The sequence below is a fragment of the Cheilinus undulatus genome, linkage group 4 (assembly GCF_018320785.1).
Source record: "Cheilinus undulatus linkage group 4, ASM1832078v1, whole genome shotgun sequence".
Classification (NCBI taxonomy): domain Eukaryota; kingdom Metazoa; phylum Chordata; class Actinopteri; order Labriformes; family Labridae; genus Cheilinus; species Cheilinus undulatus.
Genome location: NC_054868.1, coordinates 20,494,060 through 20,508,896, shown reverse-complemented (window position 1 = coordinate 20,508,896; position 14,837 = coordinate 20,494,060). Strand labels below are relative to the sequence as shown.

At 38.8% G+C, this 14,837-nt stretch overlaps 1 protein-coding gene across 1 annotated transcript in view; it reads right to left on the bottom strand.

The window, feature by feature from the left end:
• adcy9 (adenylate cyclase 9) overlaps nt 1-14,837 on the bottom strand; it is a 66,791-nt gene that overhangs the window by 14,117 nt on the left and 37,837 nt on the right. Inside the window, exons 2-5 of the mRNA XM_041784275.1 lie at nt 6,403-6,590; nt 3,742-3,849; nt 3,066-3,340; nt 753-855 (exon numbers count right to left, since the gene is read on the bottom strand). Of these exons, the coding sequence (XP_041640209.1) occupies nt 753-855; nt 3,066-3,340; nt 3,742-3,849; nt 6,403-6,590 (674 nt within the window). The remainder of the gene's footprint in view (nt 1-752; nt 856-3,065; nt 3,341-3,741; nt 3,850-6,402; nt 6,591-14,837) is intronic.

Sequence of the window (14,837 nt, the reverse complement as noted above, 5' to 3'; positions counted from 1 at the left end):
AACAGCAAAATGTAGCATAAGCCATTTATGAAATATAAAGTTTGACACGTAATAAAAAGTAAATCCAAAGTGGAAGGAGTTTACATATAAATTTCATTTAAGAGAAGAAAACAAAAATATGGACCAATAATTTGTTACTGATGAAAGAATCATAACCATAGTTTTCTGTTAACAAGTGAGGCAGAAAATCATGGAGTGCACACTGATGATCATCAAGAGTCACTGTGGATTTACAGAAAGTCTGAGGTTACATGTCTGTTTTTTTGGCTCTGCAGTAACGCTGGTGTAACAGCAGGGGGCTGCAGGTCTGCGAGGTCAATGCTGGGACTCCTAGATGGGTGAAAATGTTTGTCTATATAATGTGATTTAAAAGTAGTGAAGAAGGGGATACAGGCACAACCCTGAGCAGACCCTGCCCCTTCACATACAGACAGGGAACCATCAAAGACTCACAGAAATACTCAAACAGTGCAGATAACTCTGCCTAAGGTCTGCATATACCTCAATTTACATCTCAGCAAAACTAATGGATGTATTTTGTGTTTTCTTGCTTTTTTTCTAATACAAGGATAGATAAAACTATGAAAAAACTAAAGAACATATCAATTCTACCAGGAATATTTAAAATGTTGTAATACTGAGTAAAACAATAATGAGGTTTAACTTATAGTGACACACAAACAAGCACAGAAAACGAAGAGATACTATGAAATGATTATAGGATTGTTAATGCAGGAGAAGTATATGTGTACCTCCTCCTTGTAGCTGCTGCGGTAAGCCTTTTCCAGGGGTCTCTCATGGAAATTGAGGCTGATTTTGTTGATTGGTGGCTTGAAAAAGTAATCCTTCATAAGACTGTGAATCACAAGAAAAAATAAAAATCAACTTCAGTACTTTGCCAATCATCAAAATATATTGCTTAAATGTAATCCAATGTATACATTTGTAATGTGTAATTCTATTTTTAAAATATCACAGACTGAATGCTGTACATGAGCAGTATTGGTAGAGAAGGAATACAAAACTACTGTTAGGTAAAAGTACACTTACTTTGGGTAAAATTTACTGAAGTGAAAGTAAATTTACTGGTCTATAAATCTTGCCAAGTGAAAATACTAAGCTATAGATTTAAAGTTAACTCAAAGTACTGAGTACAGATTAGCTCCTCAAGATACCTGAGGGGGCTGTACAGTAAAATATGATTTTTCCTTACTGTGCAACAGGGTTGGAATTTAACTTTTTCATCTACCTGCCACTGTGGCTGGGGGAATCAAAAATCTGTCATTTTTAACAAGCTGCATTGATAACATAGCATAATTACTTTGGACTTCAGTAAACATTGATTCAAACCCCTTTAGCAGATATACTAGTTGCAGTGGAGAACTATTCTCATTTGATCCTGAGTTGAACTATCCTAGCACACAGCTGACTGTAAACATATTACTGCAGCTCTGACAAAGGGAGGAGGAGGCAGGTATTTTGGTCAGTGAGAGTGTAGGTCTGCTGGGCTTTGCTCATAAAGACAGTAGGAACAAGTAGAAAAAGGGGTTTAATTTACGCCATTAACTGTAAAAAAATCACTCTGTTAGGTTAGGCTGCTGCTAACATAAGCAAATTAACCTGCAGCTGCTAGAAGTGCCTGAATTTGGCTGGTGATGATTTTGGATGTCCTGTAAAATCGTTAGCTCACAGTGTGTTACTGACTGTTTTATAATTGAAGCCAAACAACTATTGTTGCAATAAAGCTTGGGCCTCCTTGTTTTGACTTTTGATTTTAATTTTTTACTCAGGAAAAGACGTGTTAAAAAAGCAGTGAGAACAATACTTACCCCAACATATACGTAAGTAAAAGTACAATTACTGATTTTAAAAACTACTCAAAATGTACAAATAGATCCAGATAAAGATCCACAAAAATGAAACAGAGCATTTAAGTATTTATGGACTGAAACACCTCCAAGATTATATAACTTTAATGGCTTTTGAATGTAAAGCTACTGAGTTATTACACATACTCAACAATAGTTTTGTATAAATAATGTCTGTATTTTTGTCTCTGTGTTGATGTTTTTTTCCCTGCATCTCTTAAAGGACAATTAATTGTTATTTAAACACACAAAATGTAAAATTCCGCTGCAAGGGAGGCTCACAATAAAACAACACAATAAATAAGATACAGACCAGCACTGCCATCTCTGCCGTTTACTTCTTGTTTTGAATTAAGGACTTTGTTCAATAAAAGCAGCACCTCATAAGGCATATTAACTTACCAGAAAACTGGTGTTTTGTTTCTATTCATAAATTTCTCATAATGAGAAAGTAATGCATTTAAAAGTGCACTTCTGCCTTCATACAGGAAGCAGTCCCAGACTGTGTATGTGCTCTGGTATCTAAGGATGTGCATGCCTTCTAGTCTCACTTTCAACACGAATGTGGAAGTGCACTTTTAAAGGTATTTCTCCCTCATTATGAGGAATTTATGAATGAACACAAAATGTTGGTTTGCTGTTTAGTAAATATACTTTATGAGGTGCTGTTTTTATTGAACATTGTCCTAAATTCAAAATGAGTGGTAGCATTGAGAAGGAGGCCACAGAGCTGGGCATTGCTGAGCAGTGCTGGTGTCAATCAGCTGGAAATGCCAACTGTGGAGGGTTTCTATGTCATGGAGATGACTTTGGGCGATTGAACTTGCAACCAATCTTAAAAAACATGCCCTGTTATAATGATAAAAATTTAAGGATTTCTCTATCTTTGAAAGCTTTAGGAATTATTTGAGACGCTGTAAGACCTCAATTAGAAAACATACATAACATAGGAATGGTCACTTTTACATTAATATAGACATTTCAGTGCAGACATTCTACATATTATATCTTTAGTTATTTAAATGCTATGTTTATTCCTCTGCTAAATGGTGACCAGTAAGGACAGAATATTGAAAAAGGTTAATTTTTTCCATTATTACTAAAATAAAAAAAAAAAAAATACAGCCCTACGACTTACATTTCCAACCTTATCAGCCATCATCTGTTCATAAATTATATCTTTCACTGTCGGCTCACCTGTCCTCCCTAATAACATCCACAAAGTGGACGTCACTTTTCTCTCTGAAGTTCTTGGCCCTCAGCTGGATTAGGGCCGAGTGATCCATCCCTGTGCCCGCTGCCCCAGTACCGCCAGCCATGCCAAGACTGGTGCCGGTTCCTGTGCTGGTGCTTGTCTTTTTTTCTTTCTCCTGGAGCATGTCGCACAAAGAGCTCTGGCTGGCCCGCACCGGGTCCTCCAGAGGGGGATTCAGGAGACCGTTGGCTGCTCTGGGACTGTGACCTGGGATGAACTGGGTGTAGGAGAGAAAATGGAAGAACAGACAGACCAAAATCACAAGAAGGATTAATACCGTGTTATAAAGTATAATATTATTAAGGCCCTGAAGTTTTATTTTCACTTCAAATAACCAGGTTTTTTTGTCTGACAAGCTTCCTTAAGGGCAACTAGGTTCCTCCTTCCAAGTTGGTTTATGCTTTCAACAGAGGGCTACAGACCCAAAAAGATTAGGAAAAGAGTCCCTTTGCATATAAAAAGGCACACTAGTGCACTTAGATCATTTTTCAGAATAAAATTTCTAAATCAAATATACCACCTTCAAAACAGTAGAAAGATCTTTCCTTTTTTATCTAATTCTCAACTAATCATTTCCTGAATTTGTGCTGTCCCTGTTCATATATGTGTGTGGCAAACCTTTGCACTGCTCAACTTGTGCTCCTCCTGGCAGCCGTTCAGCACAGCCACATCGTCACCGTGCTCTGTCCCTGAAGACAAGACCACAGAGCGAGCCACACAGGAAGGCTGGAAGAAAGAAAAGGTACAGATTACTGGAGAGAGGTTGACACATTTAATTAGAGAAAAACATTTTGAGGTGTTGCAAAATCACAAGAGAGGAACATTTGAGCAGCTGCTATTTCATCAATTCTCTCAGAAGTCTGAAAAATGAAATCAAATACAGAGTAGGTTTGAAGGACTGTTGACCAATCATCATGAGTAGCAGAAGAATAGTAAAACCAAGTTGAGGTAAATATGCTCTTTTGTTCTTAGTTTAGATGCTGATCAGGTTTTGATCAGGTTGTGGTAGGTTTGGAGAAGATTTTATATCCTGTCTTCAGGTGCTTTACTCTTCTCTTGCTGCAGGAAAAAAGCCTTTACAGTCCCATAACTTTGCTCTACAACTGCATGCAGGGCTGCCCTGCTACCTCAGAGTCTTTTCAATACATTTATTAAACCTCTAGCCCAAATGCTACAGCAGGTGTCAGAATTTAGGAGCATAACTATGAATGCAGATAATTATGGCACAGGCCAGGGGTCCATGTGCACTTGGAGCAAGACACTGAGAGAAAAGTTCTGTGTTTCCTCGGTCACACGGCACTGAACGGATTGAACGTTGGGATAGAGCCCTGCGTGGGACTTGTAAAACCATATCTGCCCATTCCCCCTGAATTTCTGACCAATAGCACCTGCTCCTGCAGTGTCATCCCCTCTGCCTGCACCTGCAGCATGTATATCCAATGCTCCTGAATTCTGAGCAGCCATGTAGAGCATTCAGCAAACGTTACCATAGACAAAGAACATTTTTCACTGTTCTAATCAAAGTTTTTTCTCTGAATGAAGCATGGAAGAAAGAAAAAAACAACACCCACATCCTCTTTAGCAGTAACTGTTCCAAACATGGTCAAAATGTAGGCTATACCAGCCAGCACCAGACTAATTCAAGCCTTATATTAACAATAGTAACGTCAGAGTCATATTTACAGACTTTATGTCAACATTATCTGGTTTTAAGCCATATGGGGGTGGAATTATTTTCCTGATTATTGTTTGTGGGCGTCAAAATTGTAGTGCTCTCCTGTCAGCTCTCACAGACGGTATTGTTTTTAACTCTGCTTGTGCCTTGCTGTTACTGTCCTTGTCTGTAAATAAAGCGCTTTAAGAAAAGATGCCACTTTTTAAGCAAATAAGGTGTTTTCCCCCCAAATAACAGCATAATGGCTCAGCATCTCCATGCCAGAACCTCTGCCTATGCGTCACTGAGGCACACCATAGAGATGCTCATAGGCCTGCGACATTATTTTGGCATTGTTATGTGTAAATCCTGTGGAGTGGAAGATCAGTGTGTCAGAAGCAGAGCCATGGGGTGGCTCACAGGGCTTATACTTTTAATATTTTCTCAAAAGCCCTGAATCTTTCATTTTGGTAAAATCCACATTCTAAATCTTATGATTTAAATGCAAGGCCACTACCTGGATGATGATAAACAAATGGACAATAATGATCACAAAACAAAAATTTCATCATGTAGCAAATGAAAAAAAAACAAACTTTAATTTTTTTTTCTTCTAAAGACTTAAACACAGTGGTAAATATGAATATTTCTCATGAATAAATCTGCATCTGTAACCACACATTTTGCTTTTATAATTTCCTTTTTTTTTCCTCTGGCATGATTAAAATGTTTCGATCTTAAACATGTTGTAAGGTGTAATAGATTTGTTGGCATTTTTAATCAACACTTTTCTTTAAATTGTTTTGAAAATAGTGCATTTAAGTGCTGGGTATGCAGAAATAAAAAATGCATAATTCAGGGGATGCATGCTTTGATAGTCAGCACGCCCTTGGACCCTCCTAAGTTTGGGCTAAGCCCAGTGTATTTGACTCGTCTGGCTCTGTCCCTGCTGCAGGTGTTGTTCACTATAAATCCTGAGTGAAGGCGGATCTCTACAGGTGTTGATATCATCCTCATTTGTAGCCTGTCAGTGTAAATCCTGTATAAGCTTCAGGTGTTGGTCAAGGTGTTGTATAAGTTGGGCCTGTTAGTTACTGTTGTTGTTTATGCTCCGTTTGTACAATGGAGTCCAGCTTGCAGGCTACCATGGATGTTTTCTTCTGATTTTTAAGATGCCAGAGGTGACCCTCTCCCTAATTTCACATCTGCTGTGCAACTCTGATAAATAGGTCTGTGCTGCACGGCTACAATGATTTGTAAAAAGACAGGAGACAACACTGACTTCACAACTCTCTACTCGCTGATGAGTACCCAAAACTTTGGCCCGGTTGAAGTCACATCTCCTGCGTACTGTGTCGAAGTCTATAAGAATAATACAAGAGACCATACCTTCAGTGGACTTGGACTAGTACCGGTAACACTCACAAACCTAGCCTCAGGTTTGCCTACACTAATGAAAATGATGTAAACAAGCTGAGTCTTTAAGGTAAACAAAAAAGGTTAAAAAAGAGTTGAAGTAGAACAAAGAGTTCTTATCCTGTTAAAAAAGCAGCATTCATCATCACAGATAAGACATCAGAGGGAAAAATGTTTAACTTTTAATCTTTTACTTTTTCTGGACGTACCCCTATCCTGTCTGACTGTTGGTGGGATAGCAGAGGGTCAGCAGCCTGTGCTCCTCCAGGGATGAGGTCTGGGGTGTGGGGCTTGTGACAGGAGGACAGGCCAACACCTGCTGACAGTCCCACGTGTGAACAGCCACACTGCACATCATGCTCCAACTTTCTGCCAGAGATCAGGTAAGTTTTCAGCCCTGAGAAGACATGAAAAAAAAGGAATCAGTTCTGCATACAATCATATTTCATAATTATGACTTTTATAGTTTGGTAAATCTGTACATTTTGGTGATGGATCATTTAAGCTAAAAAAAGACTACATTAAGGTTGTGTTTATGGCTTTCAAACCATGCCGCTCAAACAGAATCTGTCTTAAAAATGTTCATTCCTTGTTAGAATTTATGAACCTCTAAGTTATGTGAATGTTGTGTAAAAATAATTCACCACTTGCAGTAAAACTCTCGTCAGCCACTCTTTGTTGATGCTCGCACTGACGAGTGGTAATGCAATACTGGGTGTTTCACCAACAATGTTTGCACATCAGCCCAGAGCTCTGGCCGTGTTCACACTGGTGTTGGGCCAACAAGAAAAAATACAAACAGTGGATTAGAGCAATGGCTCATAGCCAGCAGCTATCAGCCTGTCTAAACACAGTAACCTGGCTAGCAGGCCTCTTTGTTTAAACAGCTAAAGTTGCTAACCTGGTTAGCATGATGAAGACATAAGAGGCCTGGTACAGAAGTCTCTCTTCCTTACACTGATTGCTGTTATAACATTTTATTGTCATGTCTTCTTTTATTCTTGAAAAACACCCCTCATTCAGTATCTCTACTCAGTGAAACCATTACAACTTTTAAAAGCTAATGTGACAAAAATACTACATGCTGGCTAGATCATGTATATCTTCTAGAAGAAGAGATATACATGATATTTAATAGATATATCAGGGGTTTCTGTATCGTTTTTATGAGTGTCACTGACTAAGGATTTACATAATTGAATCTGATTGTTCTGATTTTAACTTCAGTCATCAAGCATTTTTTATTTTGTGCTCATTGATTTAATTTCTCATTTAAGAGATAAACCAGATAAATGATTTATCTTCTCTAGACTTGGTATAAGAATTATTGTATGACAGGACTTCAATAATCCATTTTAGATTATGATCTCTTTTGGTTAATGTCAATCCTCAATGCTTTTAATCCAGTGTGTTTTGTTGACTAAAACTATGACTAAAAATGTTGGCCATCTACCTTTTACCATCAGGAAACTGAGACTGAGACTTGGGAGAAATAGATCTGTGGTGATAAAAACTGTGATGAAAAGTATGTTTAGTTTTCATCATGGAGACTAAAACAAGCCTGAAATGTTAGACCTGGACTGTTCTATATCCACATTTCTTCACTGTGCTACACCATATGGACAGATGTTTTAAGCCATGCGTTTCAGGTGTTTCAATCAAACCTGTCGCCACAGGTGTATAAAAACAATCACCTAGCCATGCAGACTAGATTTGCAAACATTAATGGTACACAATGGATCATTATGAAGAGCTCAGTGACTACAAGCGTGGCACTGTAATGGATATTCCACAACTATAAGTGATATTACTAGAAAGTGGAAGCATTTAGGAACAACAGCAACTCAGCCATCAAGCAGAAGACCATGTAAAATCAAAGAGCTGGGTCACCAATACTGCTGATTCCATAACCGAAGAGTTCCTAGCTTCCACCAGCATTAATGTAAGCACAAAAACTGTGCAACGGGAGCTTCATGGAATGGGTTTCCATGACTGAGCAGCTGCATGCAAGCCTAGCATTACCAGTTTAATACCAATGGACAGATGGAGTGGTGTAAAGCACACCAACAACAGTTTTGGGAAGGCCCTTTCCTACTTCTTTTTCCTGGTTCTTCAACAGTCAATGTTTTATGGGAGAGTGGCACAAGGAAAACCACTGTTGAAGAAAACTCATTAAATCTCAACTAGATTTCACAAAAAAGCATGTGGGAAACGTCATGGTCAAGCAGAAGAATGTTCTTTGGTCTGATGAGACCAAAATGGTGCTTTGTGGCCATCAGGCAAGATGTTATGTTTGGCAGACACCAAACACTGCACATCACCACAAACACACCATCCCCACTGTGGAACATGGTGGGGACAGCATCATGCTGTGGGGATGCTTCTCAGCAGCCAGCACTGAAAGGCTTGTAAAAGTAGTGGGTATTAATCAATGCGGCAAAATATAGAAAAATCCTGCCAGACAAATCTTATTCAGTCTGAAAGAGAAACACAAGCAACACAATGACCTGAAGCATACATCGAAAGCTGAACAGAAATGCTTTGAAGACAAGGAGTGGCTGGGTCAAAAGCCCAGACCTTAATCCAATAGACATTTTGTGGCTGGACTTCACAAAGGCTGTTCATACCCGATCCCTGTGCAACCTGACAGAGCTTGAGCAATTTTGCAAAGAAGAATCACGTAAAATTGCAGTGAATAGATGTGCAAGCCTGACTGAGACCTATCCAAACAGACTCAATGCTGTGGTTGCAGCCAAAGATGCATCTCCTAACTTGAAGGGGGTGAATATTTATGCAGTCACTTATTTTACATCACATATTCTATTTAGATGGCATTACTTTGTAGAAATGAGTTTTCACTTTGACATTAAAGATGTTTTTTTAGAAGTCCAATTATATTGATCATTTCAATTATAAAATCAATAAAAGGGCAAAACATCCAGGAGGGTGAATACTTCTTATAGGTAATGTAAATGAGCCCAGGTAACATAATGCATGTTCATCCTCTTAGAAAACATTCTTATCTTATTCTTTTTAAAAAATGGCCGATACCACCAATCTCTCAAACAAGATATTTCCCTCTTGAACTCTACTTTGATGCACGATGTGAAGAAATGCTTCTTAGGAAGTTTCTTAGAAACTTGAGGGATCTGTCATTCAAGCATGTCCTCACTGAAAGTTTCTCTTACAGAGGCAAGACTGAATCCTCTCACAGAAAAGTTTTAATGTACGCAGCCAGATCAGCTGGCCTGATATGCAGTTTTTTTCTTACCCATCAGAGAAAGAGAGAGGTATGTGATATTCACCCTGTTTGAGAGTTACTGATGAGCATCTGGACCATTATGTGAAAGCATGTGCGTCAGTCCGATGCAGCATGGGTGTGTTCATGCGTCGGCTTGTGTACTACAGTATATTTTCAACATCTTTAATGATTCTTAGAGCGTCTCTCACACACACAAATATTCACACAATCCCTTTAATGTCAACACAAGCTTTTCCATCACATTTCATCTCCTTTTATATGACTGTTCCAAACATCTCTAAAAAAAACATACAATTCTTTAATAACTTCTTTAATCACTCAACTGTTTAAAATGATTTAGTTTTCTGTTAATAAAAAAGGGGTCTCTTTTGGATGCTGCTTTTTAGACTTACTGGAGTCCCCTCTACCTTTAGATTATCTTGTTTTTTATTTTCTCCATCCAGACATCAAACGACAAAAATTCCTTCAAATTATTTCATGAAGGACCATGTTAATGTGGCTCAGAGGTTCACAGAGTATTTGGCAGGGAATATGCTGATGTCTGGCAGAAAGTTGGTCCCTTTGGGAATGGATTAACGTGCACCTTGCAGGACCTTGCAGGAAAGACATGGAACTCATAGAGAATGACTGAAGAAATATGCAAACACACACAGTCAAACATCTGTACCAAACAGCTTAAAATGGATAAAGCTAATGAAATTATCAGTCAGGCACATTCATAATGTGCTGTGAAGCAGCAGCTGTAGTTTTATGTCTATTAATTTTCTTAGATTCAAATTTGTCCAGTTTTAAGGAGCCTAAACTGATCACATGTTGGCAAAATTAGGGCCCCTAAGGTTTTTCTTTTTTTGTTCATAACACCTATTTTCTACACAAAACCAATGCAGTTCAGCTTTTGAGCACTCAGAGTCCAAAGTGCGAGATCAACCTTGGTGTCAGCTGTTTCTTGTTGCTGCCTGAACAAAACACAGACTTTATAATCCTGGACATAGTCTCAGTGACATCACCTGTTTATTTCTGAGGAGCTGTAATGAAGGATTCAGGTTTTTTTTTTCCAGTCAACCTCAAGCAGACACTCAAGGAAACACAGTTTTTGGCTCCATTTGTTGGCAAAGGTGCATGTACACCTAACCTGTTTGCTTTAAAACGTTCTGGAGTTTCGTTGTACTGAACTCTGGAGCAGACAAAACAACTGAACCACTTGAAAAGGCGAGTCCCGGTACGCTTCCATTCGCACTCTGGTGTGGTTCGTTTGTGGTGAGAGTACACCAAACCTTGTTGTGGCCTAACTTGTGAAGAAATTGTCATACTGCAGATACTGATAATTCACCTGTTAAAGGGGATATATTATGCATACACAGGCTTTCTAACAAAATGTGCCTCCGGCCTGTCCACAATCACTCCAAGAACTGGAACCCCCCCCCCCACTGTTTCCCCTCATGATGTCACATGGGAAGTTAGCACCGCCCCCAGGTTCGGTTGGCCCTCCCCACTTGGAAGAAAACTCCGCCCTCCATCCTGATCCTCCTATTAGCTGGCAGCTGAGCCATATCAATTTAACCACATCCATTTCCTGAGAGAGGCGGAGTCAGGGGCGGATTTAGACAGCTCAATAATATTTAAAGCCACAGACACAGAAATAGCTTGTTCTGAGCTGGGCTGAAACAGAGGTTTTTTTTTAGACATGCAAAAATCCAATACTGGAGTGTTTTTTCAGCAACAGACTTCACAGGCATGTTTTGGGGACATCTGAAGGCTCAAATCTGCCGATACTGATATTATGCTGATGATAACGTGCATCCCGAATGAGCATTGATCTTAAACTGATACAAACTGCAAAGGTAAAAAGATACATGGGAGTTGTAGTTTAGAAGCATAGAAGTGTAGAAGTCCTGGGCATGACAGAGTTTTACCACAGCTTTTTGTCCTTCTCTCCTGTCTGCATAAATCTAATTAGTTTTGAATGTGTAACAAACAATGAACTTATCTCAGAAGTCTGGAGGCACTGCGTGTCTTGTTCTGGGAGCAGGGACAGTGTAGACCTGGCACACGTACTCAACCTCCAGGCCAATAACAGCCCTAACTTAGAGGTTTGAGTCGTTAGCCAAACAGGCGACAAAGGCCATTTATGAGAGCCCAACACACACACACAAACACGCAAAGGTTCACTACTGCCGTCTTTTAGTTCCTCTGCTGGAGCTGTGTTTTAATGGGTGTCAACAGTGGCCTTCTGTACAACAAGTGAAGCATATAGCTGTGAATCGCCTAATGATGTCTTTTGTGCCTCTTCTGTTGTGCTCTTGATCTCGCTCGGTGACCGTCACTCAGGAAACACACAAACACATACACAGAACCGCTTGTTTCATTTTCATTTCTTCTCATTTTTGATTTGACTGCGATAGAGATATAACAAAATAAACATTTCATATCATGATTATGGTGATCTAAAGTATCATAGATATCAGTATTATCACAGTATTTATTACATTTGATTAAAAAGTCCAAAAGGTACTGAAACATTATTGGAATCATTTCATCTAGTTTTATATTTCCAAAAAAGTACATACAAAATTAGCAGTACACTTAACACTTTTCTGGTTGATTAAATACTGAATTATTAACAACATGGCGGTCAGCGTCCGAGTTAGCGGTTAGCATTCGAGTTAGCATTTGAGTTAGAATAAATAAATGATCGTAATTGGATTAAAATGGATTAAAAGACATCCAATGTTGGGTTTACGGGAGATTTGCATTATGGATGTGCAGACAAATCTGCTGCAACTGTGTGATGCTATCATGTCAATATTGACCAAAATCTGAGGAATGTTTCCAACACCTTGTTGAACTATGCCAGAAAGAATTAAGGAAGATCTGAAGGCAAAAGGGGGTCCATCCCAGTACTAGCAAGGTGTACCTAATAAAGTGGCTGGTAAGTGTATATGCTTAACTTACATCACAATACTATTGTACCTAGTTCAGGATACCATTTTTTAACTTTTCAAAACAATTTTCTAATTCCTATATTTGATTTATTTATTTATTTATTATTTTTGGGAAGTATGATCATTTTCTCAATATTCTCTGAAAACTAAAATGCTTTTTTTTCTTATAAACACTGGCAATATTTTTTTACTTTGATGTGTAGTTACTTACAAAACAATGCACATTTTTTTCTTTATAAAAGAGACTATAATGATCAAAATGAGCACAGCAAGAAATATTGTGAAAATGATTAGGATTGCCTATATTTGTACTTGTTTGTTACTCTAATGGAGGGTATTGCCTCATCCCTTTCTGTTATTGCTGGAAAATCCTTTAACTACAGAGACATAAATATGGGCAATGTCTGCATTTACACGTGTGAAGACTTTGTAGCTCTGCATTATCAACAGGAAACTAGAATTAATAAAGGCAAAGCGGCTAAAGCGGCAAACGGCAAGGAGATGGCAAGGGGGAGGAAGAGACAGAGAGTACTTTGAAGGCCACTGAGTTTAGCATACCTCACATAACCCACATTCCTTGTCTACTTCCATTTCAGCTTTCTAACTTTATCAACAGCTTGCTTTAAACTCTTAAACAGGCCTTGAAATGGGAGGGTGTTCAAGGGCCTCACATTATAGACAGCAGAAATTTGTAGTTTTCTGACAGTTAAATGCCAAGAAGGTTGAAGTGTGTGCAGTCTGAGTGCAAATGCATGAACGTCAGCTACATTTAGAATAACTGCAAAGTGCCACATGCACTGTATCATCAGTGTTTATCCAAGCTCAGAGGTATAACTAAGCTAATCCTTTACTACCGAGTTTGTGCAGTCAATGAAACACACCGCAGAGCTTTCTTTTGTGTGAGTGTGTGTACTGATGTTCTCCTGGCTCTGTAAATGCTGCACTCAGGGAAAGTGACACCAGCACTCTAAAGTCTCAATGCAGCTCAATGGTTTTTATTGATTTATTCAGACCAGCTGCCTGGAGCACAGAGGGTTCATCTGAGGACGCACAACCACTACAAGACACAAAGACATCCAAGCGCCAGCCACAAAGGCTGCGAAATGCTTATACACCGTGTAAATACTTTTGGACACATACAAGGAAGAGTTTTCTTCTGAGACACAGTGACCAAAATGTTTTTTTTTTTTTGTTTGTTTCCAGTCTGTGCAAATTTTTGATTTGGAGTCTGCGATTTTAATCAACAGTTAAAATAAGAGTGTGAAATAGCAAATCTGTGCAATTTGTAACAGTGATTTCTCTGCTGCTATGCTGCATTTAAATGATCAGAAATATCAGACACCCTGACATGAGCAACACCCAAAGAGAATAATTTGGAGGTATGGGAGACGAGTTGTCCTTAATGTAATTTTAACTGGCCTGGAGTCAGATAAGGTTACAGATGAAGCACCCGCTGTCAGACCGAATCTAATTAGATATAGCACGGTGAAGTGCATGTTTATCATTTAGTCTACAGTTGGAAATGTTCCAGTTTCATTTATATGGTGTCTCTGGTCTTTTTCTTTGGTAAAAATCCCAGATACTTCCATATTGACACTGACCTGTGTGAGGCAACCTTCAGTCTAATGTGTACTCAGCCTAATTTTGATGCACTTCCTTTACTTTAGTCTGCAGCTGTACTTACACGTAAACAACGACCATATCATCGTTTTAAAATTATTCAAAAAGTTGGGTGTGGCTTATATGCAAAGTCAACCTCTATAGCCTACCATAAGATATGCAGCACCATACCACAGCTGCAGGCAGCATGAGAACTAACACGATTGAAAATTCACCCCAATCATTATGTATTTCAAATGGCTGCTTCATTGAAATACATAACAGCACAGACCAGACTGGTGGGGTTTGGGGTGTTTTTAAACTGCTTTGTTTGATGTGCCATGACATTGCACTACCACCCTATAATGGTGAAGAGAACGGAATTAGTGATGAATCCCACTTCTGCACCCTCATACATATGACATAAATGTTGCGCACTATCATAATGGCAGTACTGTCCCTCCAAATTGCACCGCAACTTAAAAATTAAATCACTTTAAATTGAGTTACTGTGGGAGTCCTTGCTTTGGAAATGATGTGTTATCTCCTCCAGTTGCAGCAATATGAACTCACATGCCGTTAGAACATTACACAGCGGCCCATCTCAAGCAGTTCCAAGTTTTACTATGGCACTGTTGTAGAATGATAATCCAGAAAAGGAGTTCTAACATCTGCCAAAAAAAAAAATGCTATCTACAACTTTTGATATGATAATCTCACAAATATAATTCAGTCAGGACCACTTTGTCATGGAACACACATGATTTGCAGCTATAAATATTTCTTTATTAATAGTTACTCACTGGCATTTATTACTGTTATTTATACTTGGCAGTGCGGC